Source organism: Cottoperca gobio, chromosome 14, assembly GCF_900634415.1.
Source record: "Cottoperca gobio chromosome 14, fCotGob3.1, whole genome shotgun sequence".
In the NCBI taxonomy this organism is placed as follows: Eukaryota; Metazoa; Chordata; class Actinopteri; order Perciformes; family Bovichtidae; genus Cottoperca; species Cottoperca gobio.
The window spans coordinates 2,632,375-2,655,605 of record NC_041368.1 but is presented as its reverse complement, the minus strand read 5'-3'; the positions used below and the strand labels follow the sequence as shown (position 1 = coordinate 2,655,605).

General features: G+C 41.3%; 1 protein-coding gene across 2 annotated transcripts; it reads right to left on the bottom strand.

Moving 5' to 3' along the window:
* Nucleotides 1-814: 814 nt before the first annotated feature.
* nova1 (NOVA alternative splicing regulator 1) lies at nucleotides 815-23,194 on the bottom strand. 2 transcript variants are annotated; one of them, XM_029447763.1, is made up of 4 exons: nucleotides 22,674-23,194; nucleotides 15,440-15,583; nucleotides 9,092-9,258; nucleotides 815-8,741 (listed from the first exon to the last, which is right to left on the bottom strand). In XM_029447763.1, the coding sequence occupies exons 1-4, from the start codon at nucleotides 22,846-22,848 to the stop codon at nucleotides 7,722-7,724; spliced, it is 1,506 nt and encodes a 501-aa protein (XP_029303623.1). In that variant the 5' UTR covers nucleotides 22,849-23,194; the 3' UTR covers nucleotides 815-7,721. The 2 variants fall into 2 exon arrangements, with proteins under 2 accessions (XP_029303623.1, XP_029303624.1); XM_029447764.1 differs by lacking the exon at nucleotides 22,674-23,194 and adding an exon at nucleotides 18,205-18,501.
* Nucleotides 23,195-23,231: the final 37 nt, after the last annotated feature.

The window sequence follows — 23,231 nt, the reverse complement described above, 5'->3', positions numbered from 1 at the left end:
GTTTGCGTTCAATTATATAAAATATGGTATAATATTTCGGAGCACTTTTCATTGAGGTTAAGCGCCAATAATCCAGTGTCAACCTGGTTAAAGTTATATTCTAACTAAAGTGACGACATTCACTGATCATCTTATCAACATATTAATGAACCCTGTTTGTTAGATTGATATATTTTATCATTATTGGCTCTCATTGAATATCAGATGCTAGTCAGTTATATTATCCAACTGAAGGGACCATTCTCGAAGGAAATCTGATTTACACCACTTTGGTCCAGACAGAAATATCTACTACTGCTTGATTCAACCTGAGCGACATAATTGATGTTCCCATCAGGATGAATTGTTATAACCATTAACTTTTCATCTAGTGCATAATCAGGTGAAAATTCAATATGTCCAATACCTTGGTCTATGAGCAATTACCCGTTAAATTATTTAGCTTGGATATATTCTTAAAACCTTGTGTTTAGTGTTAATCAGAAAATGTCAGTGCGCTAAGCTAAGATGAACACACTTGCTAAACATGAGCATGCATGACATTAAGGCCTCACAGAGTAATTCAGTATCAGCCCCACACACACACTGCTTTTCACCACATAACTGTTGCACCATAATCTGATTCCTCATTATATGAGCATTTTGCCCATGTAAACATAACCCTTGTTCACAATTAAATTGTGCTCAGATTGAGCACACCAGAAATCGATCTATTCATAGAACGCGCTGGCTGCAATTATAAAACACTCGACCTTTCACTCAAGTGAGACAGCGTAGCGGGACTAGGTGGAGAATAAAAGGAACAGAAGACAAGTGATGTTAAAATGAACATTTATAATGACTCTTTGTTGCCGTCGCAAAAATAATCTTTAAAAAACAATTCAATTATTTAACACTGAAATGCTGACTTCACTGGTAGTCCACGAGTCATAAAACACAACTCACTGAATTTCTTTTACAAACACAGTACTACAGTTACATTAAATAGTCATTACCGTTAAATCTATTAATGAATAATGTTCAAATAAACTAATAATAAAAACAATGACACTTTTAAAACCCTCTCATTTCCTCACCATAGTAGCTGTTGTCTTTTTTTACCAACAGTGTATCACTTAGAAAAAATACTGCTTCTGAGATGTTTCTCTGACAAAAGCAGAAAACAGACTGGCAGCATAACAATAATGGTACATGAGCTCAAACATTGTACACTTAGGGTGATGCTTTTCAAGGGGAGTGGAAATGGGACGTAACCATTTCAGTGATCTAACATTTAGTAATGTAGGCTGGCTGCCTTTTGGCTCAGTATGGAATTATTTGGCACTCTTGCTGACAAATATTTGCCATAAAAAGCCTTCAGACTTTTTCTAATATGGCACAAGACATTTTCCTCTTATTTCTGAATATATTCAGAGGACCTTTTCATTTTAAAAGACATATAAATGCTGCCCCAGAAAGCCCTTTAGGTAGTTAATACTGCAGACTTTCACAGATTCTTCTCGTCACAAATGAAAGACAGAACCGTTGTCATTAATATCAAAGAGAAATGTACCCAATCAACAAAACATCACTTTTCTTAGGTTGGAATATTTGATCTTATGCTGTCAGTCCATTTTTTTGAGATGGATTGAACAGAGGTTAAACAAAGTAAAACCGAACCCGGAAAGAAAATGTACAATGACATGAAAATGGTTGCAAGGTACTGGCATGCTTTCTTCAGTTTACACTTAAGCAAGCGTTCAACCCTGCAGAATTGTCCAGATAACCAGAAAACAAACGAACAGTCTTGCAGAGTTTGACAGATAAAGTGGTGTAAAATATCCAACACATACATGAGTTCTTGGAGATGGAGAAGGTCAATTAAGTTCATGGGAGGTTCAGAGGGTCAAAGACAGAAATGGCCTCATGTCAGGTTGGCAAAGAATCCTGTATTTTCTCAGTCGAAAGGGCTCAGAAATACCTTAATCCGTTTAAAGGGCGGACACAGTAGCAGGTGCTCAGTGTAATGGAACACAAATCGAGATGTCGTGTATGCTGAGCGAGTGACACTCAGAGAGAAGAGGTTTTAAGAGAGGAGCAAGGAGTCTTAGCAAGTTTGCAGTGTTTAAAACCAGTCCTAGCCTTCTTGTGAAAGGGCTCCGTGGAGGCGGATGAATGTCCTGGACACATTTGGAGTGAAAATAAAAAATAAACATATAACATTTTCTGGAATGATACTGTAATTTGTTTGTCATTCAGATGTGAAGTAGTAAATACACCGACAGGGGTTTGTGACACAACATAATAAGAGAAATTAACATGGCCTTTGCCACACAAAGTCTAATAGGTTTCTTCTGTGTGATTTGTATCGTGTCGAGGTGGCAGAGGCATCTTCATTTTGATGGTGCCGATTATGTCTCTCAGATCTGACTGTTATATGAGCCAGACGTGGATCCCTCAGTACCTTCAGCCCAGTGCTTCAATCACAATTTGCTAATTTGTCATTTAAAGCAAAAGAGGACACAAAAGAACAAAGTGTACAGACCCCTCCAAGTTAGTTAAAAACAAAGCACTCAGTAATTGACACAAACCTGTGCTGAAGGGAATGTGAAGGAGAAACCTTCGAGTGAGCAAACAGGTGCTACTTTTCTATTTTTTCTGAGACTCCAGCCCTTTCCATCATTCATGAGACCCAACAGGATCAGGGAATAAATAAATAAAAGTAACATCAGAGCAACAACGAATGAAAACAAAAAAAACATACTGTTGAAAGTCAACATGGTTTGCTTCATTTCACACCCAATATGACCCACTGATCAGTAAAGTGCATTTATGCAACACCAAACAAACAAGATAATGTTGACAGCAAATCGGAAGTTGTGTTAAAACATATCTGGTTCATGACTATGGCCGTGTGAGGCCTACCTGACTATAGCTGAAATCTGTTATTGACATAGATATTAACTCTACATGAATTTGACATTCCTGCCCTGAATTTACATTAAAGACAGATGACATTCGACAGAAATAAAAAAAAGAGTAAATGTGTACATTCATAGATTAGATCTGGGCTTTCAAGCTGTGGCATAAAAAAGAATTCTAAAAACATTATGGGACAGGTTATATGAGGTTCAACCTGTTTGTAAAATAAATGCATGTCCGATATCCTAAAAAGGTAAAACAAAAGGAGCCAATGCACTGGATAACATTTTCACGTTTGCTTGTTTCACATTTGTAATACTCCTCACTGTACCTAAAATCAAAATATATTCTCTGATGATGTTTAGAGACATGAACTTGATTGATGAGAATTTGATCTGAGATGTGTGTGTGCGTCTTTTTTTTGGGCCAACATGACAATAATGAGCTCCCTCCCAACTCACAACATAAAAAACAACTTTTCTTAACATGAGGCGAGTAAACTTAAGTGCTTTACATTTGACTGCATGCAGCGTTATGTCTTTGAATGTTGCGAGACACCTCGCAAATTTTTGTAATTTTTTTCCTCCATAATTTACTTTGATACCATGCAATAGAAGACGTGCAAAAAGATAACACCTAACTCCACAAACACATTTTTGATTGTTAATGGTATGTTATGAATGCTTATAACATGTTATGCTTAGTCCATGCTGGCCTATAGAGACATTTGTGAGACAGCAGTACTTAAGCCACAGGTCAAACGAACACACAAGGGATGCATGGAGTGTAAAACAACATGGATCCATAAAAATCACAATCTTTAACTCTTACTCTATGTACCTATGGGATAAAACAATGCACAAAAAGTTATTGTCCTTTGTTTTCTTAAGTAATGTGTTTGATTATCTTTTCTTAACTTAAAAGACAGTGTTTGATTGGCACTTGATCAGCACTTCTAAACAAGTTATTGATAGCTAACATTTGATCGCACATCTACAATTTCAGAAGCTGCGGAGGTGTAGTTTGGCACAGGTTGTACTATGGAGTCTATTATTACTTTTACTATCTTACCAATACTGTATAGTATTCTATACACCTCGTTTTATGCTCCAGCCTTTTAGAGCATGTTTCTAATCAACAGACCAGACATCTTTTCAACTAAAATATTTTGTATAGTTTACTTATCAAATAGCAGCATTTTCATAACTTACAAAAAGTACATGTAAACCTATTCATTCAAAAATCTTAGTAATTTCAAAGGTTCATACAACAGACATAAAACACAAAACAGGACAACATGCTACTATATTGCTTCCAATATTCTTTACATTTTCTTACTGTCAAACTAAATCATCAATGACAGAAATATGGACACCACCGGTTGATGATGAGTCATCATAATGCACAAACAAATCGCAAAGCTAATCTTAATCAGGCTTAGTTGGCACTCTCATCATCCACACAAATATAACATAGTTCACATTGTATCGACAACGCTGGACTGCATTTGGACTACAAACTAGAATAGCTACAATAAAGTACATATAGATCATATGACATGACATACTGTATTCCACAGAAATGAATTCTAGTCATTTTCAGATAAGAGGATATGCATAAAGGATGTCATTGTTTCGGCTTGAGGTCACAAACAAGTTCCCACCTTACGCTCACTATCTTATGCATTCTGTCCTTACTACTTTGTTTAGAGGCTGAAACTTGAGCTAAGTTTGTTCAGCCGACACATGAATATCTATTCAACCAAGATTTGCCTTCTTTTGGAAGAAAAAACAGTACTTTCTCTTCCCTTAGAAGGCCATACATAGTTCACGGTCTAAACTTGTCTAAATCCTACTTGTTCTTCTTATAGAGGGAATTTGATACTTTGCGCTAACGTTGCTGGTTGGTCTTGTGGGTGTCACAGTTTTGGAGGCAGGTGTTTTCTGTGCATTTAAGCCTTGTGAACTCTACGGCCTGGGAAAATATTTTCATACCCTTTTGACCTATAGTGCATAACCCCCACCACCAGCACACCACCCATGAGAAGACAAGACAGGAGCAAGGAGAAAGAGGGGGAGAGCACAGTGTAGGAAGAAGCACAGACTGGGATTAGGACACAGGAGGAATCTCAGAACGGTGAGAAACAGCAACATGCAGGGGAATAAAATGTTGAGAGAAAGAGGAAAGTTAATGAAGGGCAGAGAGAAATAGTATCTGGCAGAATGTAATGATCAGAGAGCTTTGACGGAGAACTCTCTGCAATCAAGCAGTCCAGTTGCATTGATAAAACATCCCCTTGTTTTGTGCTTGTATCTTATTATATGCTAAAATATTGGGCAGTAAAAGTTTATCTTATGCTATGATTTCATTTGTGGCCAGATTGTAGTTATGGATGACCGTGAAGCCTTCCAGACACGTAGTGAAAGGAGAGATTTCAGTTAGGAAGAAAGGCTCACTGTTGCAATGTTCAGACACAAAGAGTTGTTTAAAACACTTTCAAATCCATTTGCTTTTAAACATGAACTATGAAAATGAAAAGAGAAGAGGCTATTCATTGAAGTTCCCCAAAAACGGGAGTGGTTCTGATTTTTTTGGACACTACTCAGCACCAGCCCTCACAGCCGTGTATTCAGGAAGCTGATCATAGAGCTTGGGTTGATAGGGACAATTGAAAGATGTTTTTTTAAGTGGGGAAGTGTACATAATAGGACTGGAGAGTGCAGGAAAGTGTGGTGGGAATAATTTGTGGTTTGCTGATCAGAAAACGTCTGCTAATTTAAGTGCAGTGCATTGGTACTGGTAAACAGAAACATCACAAGACGCTGGAGTATAAATGCTCTTGTGGAAATATCCCTTCTGTCAGTATTGGTAGGTCTTGTTTATGTGACATAGATGTGCACATTAAAATATACTCACATCCCAGCAGGGACAGACATGCTTTACATTGTGTTATTAATGTCTCACAGTGCAGTCTTCAGAGACCCAGTGTACTCAGGATGAACACCACGGATAGCAGCACAGAAGGAAGCCAAGGTAATCTTCGAGTGCTTGGAAATGCTCTAGACAATTAGCCTCCCTGCATTAGACAAACAATTGCCCATAAAAGACAACGATGCCAAAACATTTCATGATGTTTTATTACGCGCTCCACACGCAGTTAGTGAGTGTTAACGTGTTTTGGGAACGATAACAGGCTGTCTGGATGAACTGAAGTATCGCTTCTTTTTTTTTTGTCTTGATGTAAATTGGAAAGGAAGGCTCACAGAAAAATTGAGTCCAAACCTTGTTTTCAAGTGTCATTCAACTTCCCTTTCATTGGTGTGTGTCTCTTGACTATTTGGTACCCTTAATGTAAAGGCAATAGTTTCTTTGTTCACAGATATTGGTTCATACAGCTTTTCATACCAAAATGCTTTTGTAGTGCTTTGCTCCCTTTGCCGACTGAACTGGTTGGACACTGCATCAAGGTAGTCTGAGCTTTAAATTAATTCTGGTAAGTAACAAATGTGTGACTAAGGAAAACATATTTTCAGGTGAAATCTATAGCCAATAACCAATTTTTTGTATAGCCAATTTTTAGAAGAAGAAAAGAAAAGATTGCATTGGGAGCGAGGATGGACTGGAAATATTAAGACTGGATTGCTTTTCATCATGAAAGGCTGAAATCAATCCTTTTTCATTAGGTGAGAGGCTGTGTCAGATCCAATGGGTTACTAATGGCTGGACGACACATCAGCTTTTTAAAATCAAGAGAATAGTCGCCGGAGAGATTCTGATTTCATGGTAAAGGAGATAAAAACCTAATCCTATAGCACCAAGAAAGGGTTAAACAACATATTTATGTGTGTTTGTAGCTGTGACTGAATATGCAAATATGTTTCAGTGTTTGTGGGAGCATTATCTATGTGTGTTCGTGTAAAATATATTCATACATTCCTGTGTGTCTCCTCTATCCTCTCACATTGATTATTCAACCCCTGAACTATACTTGCAGACAGCAACCGTAAAGTTCAGACTGGGTTTGAGTTATACATTTCTTTCACTGCAACACAATATTTGATCCCTGTAAATAAAAAATAGCAATAGGCTAATATTGTTTTTACATTCAGATCAACCTGCATTCACAGGTTTAAATAATCTATTTGTGTTTGAATGAGACCATGTCAATAAATAAAGGATGAAAATATAAAATACCCAAATTTAGAAAGTTCAATTATGATATGAGCCAGAATTCAACATGTGTCAACTTAGATACGACTTCTTTAAAGAAATTATACTCAGATTGCTTCCCCATAGACTGAGATGACCTCAGGTGCCTCAAAACTTCTACCCTGTTAACAATACCTTCTGCATTGTATACAAAGAGCAAGGTTTGTAAAACAGCTCTATCAGCTGGCTGGAACTTCATCTGACTGGCTCAACTCGCCGGGAGCTGAGGTTTGCAACTGAAATTAAAACCAACAAAACCCAAACAAAAATAGGAAAACAGCTATGAGGTTTTGGAGGAGGGTGAAACCCTGCGGCCTCACCCTTGAATCTGCAGCTTGGCAGTGGACCAGTTCAGCTTACGCTGATCACCATCGTCAAAAGGACTCGACACAAACTTTTAAAAAACATCAGGACATCAGTCCTTAAAACACATTCACATATCACACACACTTATCTTGGTTGTCTCCCCCACCTCCTCCTTTGTGATTCTTTCATTTGATACTGAAATATTGAACAGATATTTGGACGCTTCTTTTTTCTATTCATCGTGACTCTCTCAATTCCTTTCTATCTCTGTCTTCATCCTTTCCTTCTTTCCTCTTCTTTTCCTTTTAGCCCACCTTTTGTGGGTTGGTAGCGCGCACGCCTTGCTCGTAAGTGATCCGCTGGCTGATCAGATACTGCGCTGCTTGCGTAGCGGCTGGCGACCCTGTTATGGTAACTTTACGGTTCCGAGTACCAGGAATGAACTCTCCCTTTTTGGAGATCTGGATGCGGGCTCCTGTTAGCTCTTGGTACTCTACCAGCGTTTTCCCTCCTTTCCCCAAAATGGCACCAACCAGATTCTCGGGCACAGCGATCTCAACCACGTCCTTGGCCCCATCCGCCATCTTCTCTGTTGCCAATAGGGAGGAGGCCATCAGTGGGGATGTTGCATTTAGGTAACCATTGGAAGCCCCTGTAGCAGCTGCTAGAGAACCCAGGGAGAACCCCCCGAGGCCTACAGCAGGGTGGCCAGCACTGCCGGAGGCATCACTAGCGTAGGAGGCCAATAGGTTAGCTGCAGCAGCAGCAGCCGGGTTGGCACTAGCAGCTACTGCAGCAAGGACCCCAGAAGCAGCTGCAGGGTTGAGGCCCAGACCTAGGGTGTTAGTGTTGTAGCCGTAGCTGGCCAGCGTGTTGAGGGCTGAGGTGATGGCCAGCAGATCATTGCCAGAGAAACTGGACATGGTGGCAGGGAAGGCACCCATTCCTGTCAAGCCGGCCTGGCCCAGAAGGCTGGAGGCAGTGGCAGCTGCTGCGGCTGCATTTGGCAGCACCTCAGCCGTATTAGCGTAGGGGGAGCCGGTGGGGTTAGAGTTGGCCACTGGGCCCGAGACGTTGGAATAGCTGATATTGAGGCAGCTGCTGCTCTGAGGGTCCTCCTGGATCTTCTGTACTATGATTTCCACAGCCTTGCGGTTCTGTTCAGGCTCCCCACTGATGGTTACCACCCGCTCCTGCAGGTTGATGCCCTCTGGCTTCTGGGAGAGTTGCACCCAAGCCCCTGATTGCTCCATCACGGCTTTCACTGTGGCTCCGCCTTTGCCAATGATCAGCCCAGCTGTGCTATTGGGCACGATCAATTTGGCCTGTAGATAAATAGAAAGATTAAAGTAGCAAAAAAAGGTAACAAGGTAAATATGTAACAGCACGAAGGGTTGACAGAAAGAGGGATATCTCTCACTGAGTCAGAGTACTATCCCAGCCCTTGCTTTACTCAGCGATTTGTTAATCCCAGGGGTTTAGGCTGCAGCTGCCACATGGCTCTGTCTAGCTATGAAAGACTGTAGGTAAAAATAACCACATACTCTCACATTTTCCTGACCCTTCCAGAATTAGGGTCATGGCCCAGAGAACAAGAACGACTGGTGACTAATAAACAAGGTGTCCTGGAAGTGACAACACATCCTCATGACCTTATGACTGAACAGTATCTCACCTGTTTGACACGGTCTGGGTTGACAGTGGTCTGTGGCTGCAGTATGCTGACTGGTTCAGGTTTTTGGGCGCTCTGGGGCATCTCGCGGACTTTTTCCGCAATGAAGTTATGGACACCATTGAGGGCTTCGACTGTACCCTGTATCAGACAGACACGTTCTGTTGTTCCTGTGATGAGGAAGTTGGAAGAGGACAAACACAAATGATTAGTTACTGTTATTAGTTATTTTGTGCTCTGAGTGGGTACTTGGCGAGAAGATTTTTAGGGATTTGCTAAGGGTTGGTCTTAAATCTACATTTACATTAAGGTTTCCTGGCAATGAAAAATGTTCCTTGACATTTCACAAAGACACCCAATTACTAATCTATTCCCCGCTTCCCCCATTTACACAATCAACAGAAAACAGCTGAAAGAAAGAACCGTGCTTGGTTAGCGACACAGGGGGGAAGAAGGGTTCCACTTCAATGATGTAATTCTTTCAGGGCTGTAATACTGAGCTCGTCCTTGCCTTGCAGCTCTAACAGACTAAACACAAGCTTGTTCCCCCCGAGGCTTCTTTCTACACCCACATTGACGACCCAACTAGCATTCCGTTGCCATGGTAAAGGGGCCGAGCCGTGTAAAACAGGTGATGCAACAGCGAGTCCTTTATACTTGCTTGCATTTTTAAAAACACTCTCCCTTTTGTATCAACCTTTCTGTCTTGCTCTCTTTAACATTTTACTCTTTTTTGATTGTGAAATGGAAACGTCACACCATTTTCATAGATGGCATAGAGAGCATACATCTGAATAAGCAAATACTTTACATTAATTGAGTAAAATTTGTAAATGGGAAAACCAGCTGATCTTGTATCTTAGAGGTGCTGCTCTACTTCATCATTGGCATTTCCTTTTCTAATTCAATTGAATCTCAAATGACAAGATTGGGTCGTACAAGCCATTTATCAGAACTGAGTAAGACCTGATTGGCTTCTTGCCATAGACATACTATGTAAATTGTCAATAGGTCAGCTCAGGCATATCAGGAAAAGCAGTAGGAATCTCTAAATGGGTAAAATGGGAAAAGCCTGACCTGCAATTGACCTTATTGCCATAGTTTGCTAGTTAAGTTCTTGATAATAGACATAAAGGGCTAGATAATGCACGAAGAACATTAACATAAAACTGTTGAAGATACATGTCCTGCATATTTGACATTTTTACCAAAAGTGATGAAAATAAACTAAAAGAAAACTCCTGCTGAAAGAAAAACAAGCAACCTATAAATTAAATCTTTTAGAGCTTCGGACAGAAGCATGGTTGGCGCTGCTCTTTGTTGTGTTCGACCTGCCTGTCATTCTTGATACAGGCACTTGACCTGTTGTAGATTTTTATGTTGGTACATGCACTCCTCATACAATATCATTGCTAAAATGTCCAAAATCCAGTGAAAATGAGACAAACAAGATTGGAATTTACCTAGACTGAGCTTGCTCTACCTCAATACAACAAATAATAAACTAGACCATCTTGAGTGCCGCAACACGTCCATATCACTTTTTATTCACTTTTCCAACATTCATAGCCGGGTGAGGAAGTCCCTCTACTTCACTTGGTACAGCAGCTTCTAACATCTCTGTATCTAAAAGGGTCTTCAAGGAATGTCAGTCATGCGTCCAGGTCAGTTTATCCTATGGCAGAGACCATGATATAAGACTATGACTTTTGTCCCAGATGAGACACCATGAACAGGACATGAAACTATCTGAATGTTTCATTTTTATTGTCAATACTTTTCACTTCCTAAATTGCTAGCACCAGCTTTTGCCTTCTGTCTCTCCTTGAGGATGACAAATTCATAATAAAAGCTCTGGGCTTTGAATTGCAGTAAGAGTTGGCTCGTCCTCTTGTTGGCAGGAGGGGAGAGAAATGTGTCATTGCCCCTGAGAGCACACATCTCAGCCTTCAGCTTTCCCCATGAGACCAATGACTCTATCTTGAAGTAAGAAAGTTTCAATACTTCTGTCTTGCTTAAGCTTCTCTGTGATGAGAACCTACCTCTGTACAAAACCTTTCTCTGATTTATTCAGACTCTTAGCATGTCACGCATAAAGTTTCACACATAAATACAGTCATCACATCAGCAGACTTTTAAAGTAATTATTCACACTACAAATTGAGAAGGAATGTTTTTGTTGGAAATCCCAGAGTTGATTTCTTTCATCATGTCACATTGTTGCCATATTGCTTGCTTTTCTAAAAAAAATTATGTCACAAAGCAAAACAGTGTGTCTCATTCTTAGTACTTTTCTGTGCCATTATGGAGCTTAATGGCACAGAGGAAGAAAATATAGGATCGATTCATTCATGGTCTTTACGCAGGATTTGTTGACAATAAGGAAAACAGTGAATAGCACCAGACTTCTCCATTAACAAATATTTAACAACTAAAACAGACTATTAAGTTTGACAAGTATGTATCAGAAATCCAAATCAAATACATCAAATAAACAAAATAAAAGAGGCTTGAGAGTTGCGATGACGAGCAGCCATTACTAAAACGAAATGAACTGGAAAACAACTGGTGGTCACATGACACTAAACCGATTTCATGTGAGGACATCTTTCTGCACAGTGAATGAGGCTAAAAATGATGAAGCAAAGATATATCTTCTTTACTCATGGCCAAAATAGTGCACGTCAAGATTAATGATAGTGTATAGGCCTACCTGGAAGCATTCGTGTTGTATGGAATTGCAACACAGTTCGCAGTAATTAAAAGCAAATCAGGCATTATTTTGGGTGCAAACAACAAGCCATTGCAAACACAAACAATTTGATTAATTTGAAGTGTACTGCTAGAATTTCTCAAGGCTCAATTGAAATTGGCTAAAGAAGCCTACAAAGAAAAGGAAAATCATTTCAAGACTTATGGCTGCTAAAAGTAACTAGCATAGCAATTGCCAAAATGGCCTTTTAAATTAAAAACATTCCCCCCCAAACTAGTGACTCGCATAACTGCTAACTAAGCACTAGTCACCACGAGCAGCTATGTGAGTCACTAGTTTGGGGGAGATGCTCATTATTTAAAGGAGTATTTTGGCGATTTAGTATTGCACGTCCATAAAGTTTGGGGACTTGTAAGAGGAGGATTGAGGCTGAGATATCCTGGCTTTTAGTATGGCGTCAAGCTCTAAAAATGCGGGGGCCTTTATTTCCAATAATGCAACTCGGTAGTATTTCATTAGACCCCCCCCCCCCCCTCCTGGTAGTATTTTTAAAACTCACCACCTAAGCTTTCAATAAAAATGTATAGTCTATAACCCCAAGCTAAGATAACTGTGATATTACATCATGAACTATTTCCACAGGCACTAGTCACAAGTAAACTGACCTCCGTGTGTTGAATTTGTGAAGTGCCTTTTTAATCAACGGATCTTTGCGGATCACAAAAAGAAATTGCAGCAGCTGTTTGGTTGCTGTGTATTGACACATCAGATATTGTGCTTGCAGATCGGGCATACGGAGAGGCTTGCTCTCCAAAACAACATTAGTACCAAGCAGAACAATACTTCAGAATACTACAGTGTAACATCTGCTCCTGGTGGAAGTCGGTCACCAGAAACTCACTGGAAGCATGACATGAATCTGAAGAAAGAAAAAGGCTGCAGTTTCCATTAGTTTGAAATCCCTGCCCATGATGTCATATCAGACAGATTTGATACTGCCCTATAGGGAGCATTAGTGTGTACAGTATATACTGCATCTGGAGATGCAGTTGAAAAACAACAAACTGTGCTATTTCTGAAGTTACTTTTAGAAGGAAATATCTTCTTTTTTCTTGTTTTCCAGTATGAGGTCACATATTGTGACTGACAATTTAATGATCACATAATGGAAAACATACACCCAGTGTTTCTATGACATCACAACAGTCTCATCTGTTCGTGATGTACAAAGTTACTCGATACATGTACTTGGCCAGAGGCCAGCTGCACCAAGCAAAGGCGTTTGAAGTCTTCTTTCTAAGTTTATGTTTAAATCCTTAACTCCCACGGCTCTCTGCTTAAATATGCGGATATGTGTAAGTAGGTGTGAGTAGGTGTGTCCGTTTGCTGAATGCACGGTACGAGTGGGTGAATGCACAGAGTGCTGCATTTATGGGGGCTCAAGTAATCGAGCCATGAAACAGTTCAGATGGGTTCAAACCATGTAATAAAAACAAAAACAGTTATTGCCCATGTGTTAGGAGGCAAGCATGCAAACAACATTTTAAGACAAGTATGATGTCATCCCTTCTGGCCTGAACTCTCCAAACTACCAGGAACCAAATCTGAGAGAAACAGTGAGCGGAAAGAGGAGGAAAGGGGAAACTTGGCGTGTGTTTGAGCAGCTTGACTACAGCTGGTAGAGGGGTCGTGTCCACAGAGAGAGATTGAAACAGGCTATTTCTGGGCCTGCCCCCCTGTCCCCTGGCTCACATACAATCATGTATCATCCACACCCTTCACTATCTCTGCTCATCCATCTCAGTCTGCCACAGCAGGACCCAGTTGTACAGTTCCTATCAAGACCTTTGAATTCATGGTCCCATGTCTTACTCTGACAGATGGGAGATGTGTGGTGGGTGGGAGTTTCACACTGAGCCATCACAAAAAGGATTGCAGAAGAAAATGGCTGCATCGGTTGTTGTCCGTTGATTTTTCTAGAGTGCGATTGTAATGTTGTTGGAGTGTGGTCAGGCTGCCGCAGGATGAGAGGTGAGGAGGTGAACTGTGTAACGGCATTAGCCTAAATTGCAACTGATCCTACAATGAAGGAAGGTAAAACAGATGTAGCTGATAAGTTTGACTTTGATTTTGTAATAACAGCTATATCTTTCTGTAAGAAACTTCACCAAGTTGCCCATACTTAATACAACTAGAGTTTTATTTAAAGCTTTAGCCTCAACTGGCTTCTCAGAAAGCGGCACTCTTCGCTATTGTGCAGTGTACAGTAGCAGCCGTTTCATTTTGCTTGTGTGGGCCAGAACAGCCACCCAATCAAATCCTTGCCAGCACCCTCTCCCTGAACTCTTCTCACTCATCACTATAATGAGTAGGGGGATGGGCCGAGCAGGTGGTGGCCTATGAACACATCTACACCCCAAAGAGATAAATAATGATACATATTACTCCTTTCATTTGTTCCTATGCCAATGAAGTAGCCATACTTCATTCTCTTAAACATAGTTGGCCTCGTAGAGATTTTCTGAACATGGCTAACAGAAACACAGTGGAAGAAAAAGTACAGTAATATTATGCTTGCACATCTTTCTTTTGCTCTCCCCCAGTGCTCGGTAATTCTTTGCCACGAATCTGTCAGTCCAATGTAACTCACAACAGAACAGATCAAATTCAAACCATGTTGTGCATTTTTCCTGTAGGTAGTGTATTATTTTGTTCTCTAACTAACCTAAGGACTCAGCGGAAATTAGAGAAGTCACAGGACTGATTCAATAATGATGGTAGCCTTTATGAACATCCTCTTTCCCTGCACTTGCTGTTTATAGTGGTAGTTGCCTTAGGTAAGAGAACTGAGCATGAACCCTTTAATTTGAAAACATCTATAGTATTTCTCATGTGCATAGTTTGTGCAACTCATATTTCAGAGGTCATGTGCACTGCTACTTATATCCTATAAGTTCTAAATATGTATACAGTAAAAAGTATTCTACTACACAGGGATTATTTGCTTTCATAAATTATCACAGAAAACATCTGGATCTAATAAGCAGCGAGACGCTCAGCACCTGTTATTTTTCAGTAGGTTGAAGCCTCCTCTGAGGCATGAAGGACAAACATCCAGACTCAGGCGTTTGTGTTTGGAGGATAAGATGGTTCAGTTTTGACCTCCGTATGATAGGGGTCACGAGCTTCCCGAGCATCCTTCCCCTGTTGCCATTTTTGAGTGAAACTTTCCAGCACAATTAATGCTTTCAATGTATGCTGTGTCCTCTGCGTCACAGAATTTGTGAGGGGAATAAAATGGCAGGCCCATGCAATTTTCCAAGAAAAGTGAGTGAATGCACCAACATGAAACTGTGAATAACCATGATCAAACCCTGCAAGGAAGGGTGTAACCTGCTAGCCAAGCCACTTAATTAAAACAGAAATTGCCTGCAGACTCAAACGCTGCGTCTGACAGCTGTAACATCTAAATGCATGTTTAGTCCCTCGAGGACATACAGTAAAGTAAAGTTGAAAGTGTTTACGATTAGTGTGTGAAATGCTCTCTTGCACCAAAGCGTCATTCCTTCAATAAATCACACCGCTCCTCTCATAAGCTATATGCTCACAGATTTTAATTACTGAGTGTACATTCTTACCTGGGTAGAAGTCTTTGGATTTGGACAGCTTTATGGTGGCACCCGTCTCTTTCTGCAGTTGTACTATAGTCTGGCCACCTTTGCCAATTATAGAGCCGGCTGCATAGCTGGGGATCAGCACCTTCAGGAAGTACTCACCCTCCTCTGGGGGAAAGACACACAAAGTGGAAAAGGGTCACATCTCGTAAAGTAGCTCTGCCCATCATCGTATACACCATACTTGTGCCCAACCCCCAATACCCTGAGCAAGCAAAACATCTCAGTGGGGATACATAGCTTTGACATATGGCATATGGAAAGGCAATAATATAATCTTGTGTCTCTGTTCCTCTGGTGAAGGGAAGGTGTCTGGAAGAAGGTTTGCCTTTTGAGTTCTTTGTAGCTTTCAGTGCATTCACATTTTATCAGACTGTGACATGTTCTGTGTCCTGTCCCAGATTTCTTGTAGAGTAGATGATGACCTCCTTTCCAGTTTGCAGTGGTCTAATTTTAACAGTTTTCAAGGAGTTTTAGAAAACCTGACTAAATGCAAAGCCAGGTCCAGTGTTACTAATCATTCTTCACACATGATTAAAAGGAAAGTTGGATTGATAGTCCAATCTGACGTCAAAAAGTAGCCCGTATATTCTGAGAAAGAAAGTAAAACACAGACGACTAAATGCAAACACATGAATTCATTATCCATGCAGTTCATGAATGCCAATACAGACTGATCCTTCGTAATTAACAGACGTGAGAAGAACATATGGGAACCAATCCCACAGATTTGTTCAAAGGGGATACTGCCAAGATGGTCTAAATCTCCTCCATTTTGGAAGGGGCTTCTGTAGCTTACAGTGGCTTGTAGTAGACGGTGATTGACAATCGGTCAGTTTGAAGAATTTGCAGCCAAATATGTTTTTTTTCCCATTTAGTTGGGAAAGTTTCATTTCCTAAAATGCTAATTAAGAATTAATCAGCACTAAAGTGGGCCAAGTGTCTGTTCAAGAAACCCCTGATCACATTGAGATCACAAATCTAGTAAAAAGTCAATCAACAATATCTTAAGCTTGGACCTAAATATAGTTAAAGAACCTGCCAACAATAAATCTATAATATTATATTCGTAGATTTGGAGCAGCTGTAATTCCCCATGAATTCCAAATATTATGACATCATGGTAAACACTTAGTACAGGTGCATTTTTAGGACTGGTACAAATAATCTCCTCTGCATGCTGATTTCGATGCAATGACGTCATGTTCGATCCTTTTTAGCTGCCTCAAGGGTGACGTCATTTGAGCGGGCAGAGATGTATAAAGGCACTGTCCATCTTTGTAGATTTCTAATACGTTTTAAAGTGTAGTATGATACAGATTTTCGATCTCAAATGCCAATCCACACGGTCTGTCACCATGTCACTGCATCTTATGTTTTGTGGAGGGTATCGAATGTGGGGGCTTGACCGGCATGGTGGGAGGAAAGACGGATGGATGGATGGATATGGACCGCCCTGCACTGAGACCAACCTGTTGCCTCAGTAATGCACTCATTAGATTCAGATGTGAATGAACATGACACTGTGACATTAAGGAATTTCACAGCCTACAAGGAGCTCTTCTCCTTATTGCATTAATATGCCCCTCATGTTCCATTGAGACTCAGGCTTTTTTTCGTGCACATCACCCATAATCAATGGCTCTGACAAATATGCAGACAATGATATGATTGTTAATGGAATTTCACTTTAATAATTATCCATAGTTGTGGAGACAATCCCAAATCCCAAAATATATCATACATACATTTACCTGAACGCACAGACATGAAATTGAAAATTTAAATCACCATCAAAAGCTAGTAAATATGTCAGGTGCTGGTCAATATGTCATTTTTCTGAGTACATCCTAAAAAAAGAAATAGGAGATAAACCTGAGCAGAGACGTTACACAACCAGCTATGTTCATCTCTGGCCATTGTCTGATCTTATATTTCATGCTATATCGCAGTCGCTTTTTTCACAACGAATAACAATAAAATGACCTTGGTGAAAAAATAAAGATCATGCATGTCTGACACGGTCGCAGTAGGGTTTTGAGCCCTCACTCCTATCACAAGATATCTCATATCATAGCCACACAAAGAAATTCATTTGAATGATGCTGATTGCAGAATCCAAACATCCAAAGACCTGTTGTTGACGGACAAGCCAAAACCCACTGCGTAACTTTCTACTCATCTTCAACCAGAGTAAACCCAGCAGGGGAGGAAGCCACTAAGATTTCCTCCATCGCCTTCACAGCCACGTTTGCTGTCATTAGTCAATAATTAATTATTTCCTGGTGTCTGAGATCACAGTAACAGGTTTTAATGGCGTCATGTGGTAGAGTAAACATGGCAATCTGTTGCTGCAATCCGCCAGGGAAAGGGAGCAGTGGGGCACATTGGGAAGCTGAGCCAGTGGGGTGTTAGTTCAAACCCCTGCTTCCGATACTGGAAGGATGGTTTGGAGGAGAGACACGGACGCTGAGCCAAATGTGTTTAGTTAAGTCACTCAAGGGGGGTGGGTCAGGAGGAAATGCCTTGTGACCGTCCTCCCTCCTTCTCACTACCCTCCAAGTACCCATTCTGCATTTCAATAGACTAACCTGCTGCCGACAGGCAGCAAGGACGATGGAACAAAAATTAGCAATAATGGACAAATGAGCCGTCGGTGTATGAAATTATACGTAGTCTAGCATGATGGATAAATTCAACAAGTCAGACAAAAAGAGTTAGATGCTTACCCATTCTGAGATCTGCTGCTTCTCAAGTCCTCTGTCAGATCGCCATCAATGCCGGGGCACAATCTCTAAAGGGGATCTGAACATTAGCCTAGGCATAGGTGCAATGGTAGTGTTGAGGAATGCGGCCAGTCGACTTTTTCACCGAGGTCTAATTCATCAGTGGGTGCAGAAAAAGAAATTTCACCGCAGCATCCGAGCCATGCCTGCAGCTGGCCAGAGCCTCAATTGTCTGAGAAAATGCTAATGCAGGCTCTCAGTGTTTTCAGTGAAAGACGGCACGCATTGTTCAAGCCTGCATCGGTTTGAAGGGGGGGGGGTCTTCCCTGCCGCATCACCCTTTTCACTGCTCTCATCCATATTCATCGAGTGGCCTGTCCGTCTGCAGCAGCACGTAGGACTGACACCTCGCTCGGCCAATGGGTAGCCTCTTCCATCTAGCACGTCATGTCCCCACCCCCTGATGCCGGTCCCAAAAAATTGAATTTTCTCCTCTACTCCGCCTCTTTTGACGCAGCACTATAAAGTATGGCACTCCATTCACTCACTTTTTTAGTGGAAAGTGACAAAGGTGAAGTGGCTTGGGGAGCGGGCTTCAGCGGTGAATGGGGATGCATGTAGAGTGACCTTCAACAGTGGCTGAAGAGGTGTACGGATAACATAAGCAGATGATGAAGGAGGTGGAGGAGGAGTGATCTGAGACAGCGTGCCTTACGCCACCCACCCTTTCCTCCTTTCCCCCACCCCCAATCCCTTAGACGGCCATGTTTGAGAGGGCGGAGGGGCTCATCAACCATTGCAAATGGCAGTGCCGCAGAATGGTGGAGGGGGGTGATGAAGCCAATCACTACGCCTATAAATCTTACGCCGAGAGGTATCTTAAGTGACTGAATGTGTGTAAAAACTGCAATGTGCATGTGTGTAAGTGTCTGTGTGTGGACATGGGGGGGACCAGCTTCATTTAATAGCGCTTTCCAGCGAACCTGTAAAAAGGGAACTCCTTTTTTCCCTGGTTGCTGATTAGTTTCATCCTCGTATCAAACTCAAACATCGTGGCCCGTTTTCTTTTGGAGCAAATGGCTTCCAGAAAATTCTACCAGTGTCATTCACTGAAAGATGCTGTAGTATATAGACACAGCCTCCCTGTAGACTCCACTCCCTCTCACGGTCTATCTATCGCTCCGCTTTGCTCTGTCTTCATTTCTATCGCTCTCTCTCATTCTCTCTTTCACTGCCACCTGGCAAATTCACAGTCCGCTCACGTCACATCGCTCTGCAAGGGCACCTGTGTCCTTCCCACCAAAAATAAAAAAATTCAGCTCACATTCCTGTGCCAACCTTTCCATTAGTAACATTACGAGATCATACCTAATCCCTCAGCCACACAACCTTTTGGAAGGCACATGCTTGCCAGCGACATGGGCTCAGATTATGGGTAATTAGAGAGAGAAATTAATGAAAGATGTTCATTCTGGGAAGAGAAGGGCAATGCTGATAAAAGAGGAGTAATTTCCCTCATTCAGTGTCCACCGCTCTTAATGCACAACGAGGGGCTCAGCTTTGAAAGAGCACAGGCTTTCTTCTCTTTGTTGTAACTGCTAGTCATGTTAATGATCAGTTCGGGAGGAATAACGTGATCAATATCAGACGTAGTCCAGGGGTTGGTGATTACAGGGACGGCTGAGGATTATCAGGCTGTCTACCACTATTGCCAGACAGGCTGTGGGGTTTGCAATGTTATATGTAACACATGTAGATCACATGAAATGGGAGGGGATGCTAAAACACATTACATCAAGCACAGTGTGACAAGACATTTCTGAAACGTTTGTTTTGTGTAGGAGTCATTGCAAATGGTCTAAATGTGCATTTCATGTGAACATACATACAGAGCCTCAGTTCCTGAGCTCAGCCTTGGTGCTGTGGTCCAAATTAGCACCGATACAGAATGACCGCAAGATTGGCTGCCATTTCATTTCACCTCATTTTGGTGAGATATTACGTATACTTACACCTTACCTAACCATGAAGTGTTCACAATGTCAGGTCAGCATTAAGAGACTAAGGCAAAAGTTCCCATTACAAATGATGAACATGTATTAAAAATCAACCACACATCTGCTCTTTACGGTCCTCCAAAACTAGTTATTCTTGTATATGTTTAGTTCATACAGTTCCTGAAATGTATTTGACTATTTTTAAAAGTATGCATGCGTCAACCTTTTTCTAACACGCACAAAATACATTGACGCTTACAAATGTCATTTTCTCATTGTTTTTCATTACGTAGTGATCGGGTATCTGCACAGATAAGGTTGTTTAGGAAGCCATCTGGAACACCTTTGCAGCCTATTCAGTTACACCATCATCAGGACACGATTGATTGTGCAGCACCAGAATCTAAAGGTAGCGGCTGTGATGCAGAGATTCCTTGAAAGAACATGGAGTCAGGCTGGCAAAATGGTGTACTACTATTATAGAAATGGCAGCAGTTTAAAGTCAGAGCTGTCTCTGTGAATGATGTATTTTTTGTATCTGTTAACATTTTCCAGATGCAATTTCACACCATCTACTCATTCATATCACCTGCATATTGGATGGGAGGTCATGGTGAAGTCTGAATGATGAAAACTCTCCGAGAAACAGGAACACCATGTGACTGCTCTGTTCTACAGTGGCTTTAGGGGTGCTAATGGAGGACATATGGGAGCTGAATCTGCTCTAAAATACTGTCTGGTGGCACAAGGGTCCTTATGTGCTTTGCTGAAATTACATTTCTGAGGTGCAGTAAAGACAAACTCATACTGTTAGAAACAGGATATAATGCGGCTATCATCGAATGGTGGGGTGTCTGGGAAACAAAGACAGACAAAGAAAATTTCAGTAACATATGGTGAAGAGACTGCCTGTTCTCCATGGACGACTAATTAACATTAAGTTCTTGAATAAGCGGTGCCCATGAGCAGCAGACCATATCAATCACACGCTGAAATAAGATGTACAAGATGTACAGTAGCTGGAATACTGAATCAGCCATCATCCCCAGTACTGCACTCCCACATCTTACTGATGAGTAATAAAGCAAGTGTGCACCTCCTTGCTCATTCTTTATTTTCTACAGCAAAAAGAATTTGGATCAATTGGCTAAAATGGCGCTGCCGTGTTTCTGTAGTCTTCCCCCCACCAAGTAGCCGTCACTATTCTCACAACTCCCCCTTTCTGTGATGAGTTACATTTCCAGACTGTTGTTATTCTTTAATTTAATTGTGAGTCCCAAAAAAAAAAGGTCCTAATATGTCAACATCTACACGGCCCAGCTCTGCTTGTTGGGCACTTACTTGTTTTTACTTGCATTTTATTTTGTCCGAATTGTAATTTTACCATCATATAATGTGCAGATATGACAAAATACCAAACAGATTTGGATTACCTTTAAATAACTTGACTCTGATAGGAATCTAGGTTACATGTGGTAATGAGTGAACCCGACTATCTTTACAGGGTTGTATGTTTTTCACTGGATGGTTTTCCAAATGCACACTTAACTCCTGACAGTGTTATTTTGATAACTCTAAAATCAGCACATTTTAGCCCTAAAGCAAACCACTAAAGATCTTCCAGAACGCTGACAGTAAATCTACAAATCCATCATGCGTCTCACGTGAACACAGGAGCTGTTATTTTTTTCCCCTTTAAGGTTAAATAGCCATTGTCCACCTTGTATTCAGAGTTATTAGACCATTAAGACATTATGAAGCTACGTGATACTGTTCCAGTGGGAGACCAGATGTATACGGGAGTGGTTCCCAGACTATAGGATCTAGGACTTACTTGCAAGATGTTTGACTTCAATACCGATTCAGGATGTCAGAACTACAAGAAACTGCGATGACATTTCTGTCATATGCTCTCCCCTTTTCTACTTGTTATCTATCAACAAAGGCCTCCTCACAGTGTTGCTCAGAAAAAAATGACGATTTATCTTTGGCCTCTGCACAAGTAAGCATTAGGGAATCCCTCTTAGACAACAACCACAACAACACAATACACACTGACAAACAGAAGGCTATTGTAAATACTTCTCCTCTGTAATATTAAAGTCTAAACACACAAATCATCAGTTCTCCACTGAATGAAGGACTTCATAGCATAACTCCAGATGTGGAGAGGTGATTGGGTTCACATTCAAAGCTGACCTGAGGAGGCTACTCAACCATCAGTCAGCCAGACTGCATGCTCTCTCTGCTGGGATTTGCAGCCATAAACACAGTGTTTCAAAGTACCAACTGCACTGGTGCTGCATGTATCTGCTTCTATGCTGCATGGAGTTTCTGTGCATGCAGTGGGCTGATATTGAAGGCAGTGTTTTGCTACTTCCACCAGTGCATGCAACGGCTTCTAAAACAACAGATTTGACTTCATGTAGAGGAGACACGGTGTATGAGCCGTTTCTTGCTGCGAATCTCTCTTACCTCCAGTGTTGGTGCGCTTGGTACAGCCGGCCTCCTCCGCCGGAGTTTCCAGCGGTCGTTTGCGGGAGTCCGGGTTATCAGCCTCAAGAATGGGCTGCTGCAGGCTGTTGAGGTTAGGGTTTGAGTATATCCCGTTATGGTCCACGGCCGCTCCGCCACCACCAGCCATCATCATTTACCCCCAACGGAGCTGTAGATAAATTTCCGCTATTGCCCCTCACACACACGGTGCCCTCACCACTACATAGCCTGATAACGCGCACCGCAATATGAACGACAAGTTTTTTGAGGCTCGAAAAGGAACAAATGGATCAAAATGACAGACGGCAACACCGGGATCGGGGTCTTCTCTTTCCACTGCTCTGCTGCTCGTCCAGCGCGTCCCTCTCAAAGCTAAATATAAAAATCCCAATGAGTGAAATGCGCTCTTTAACGCGCTCACCGTCTCTCCAGCAGCATGGTCCTTATTGTTGACGCGCAAAACCACCCCGCGTCTTAAAATAAAGCAGCACAACAGTTTGAGAGTCGATCAGCCATTAAAACAAGTGCAACAGCTTC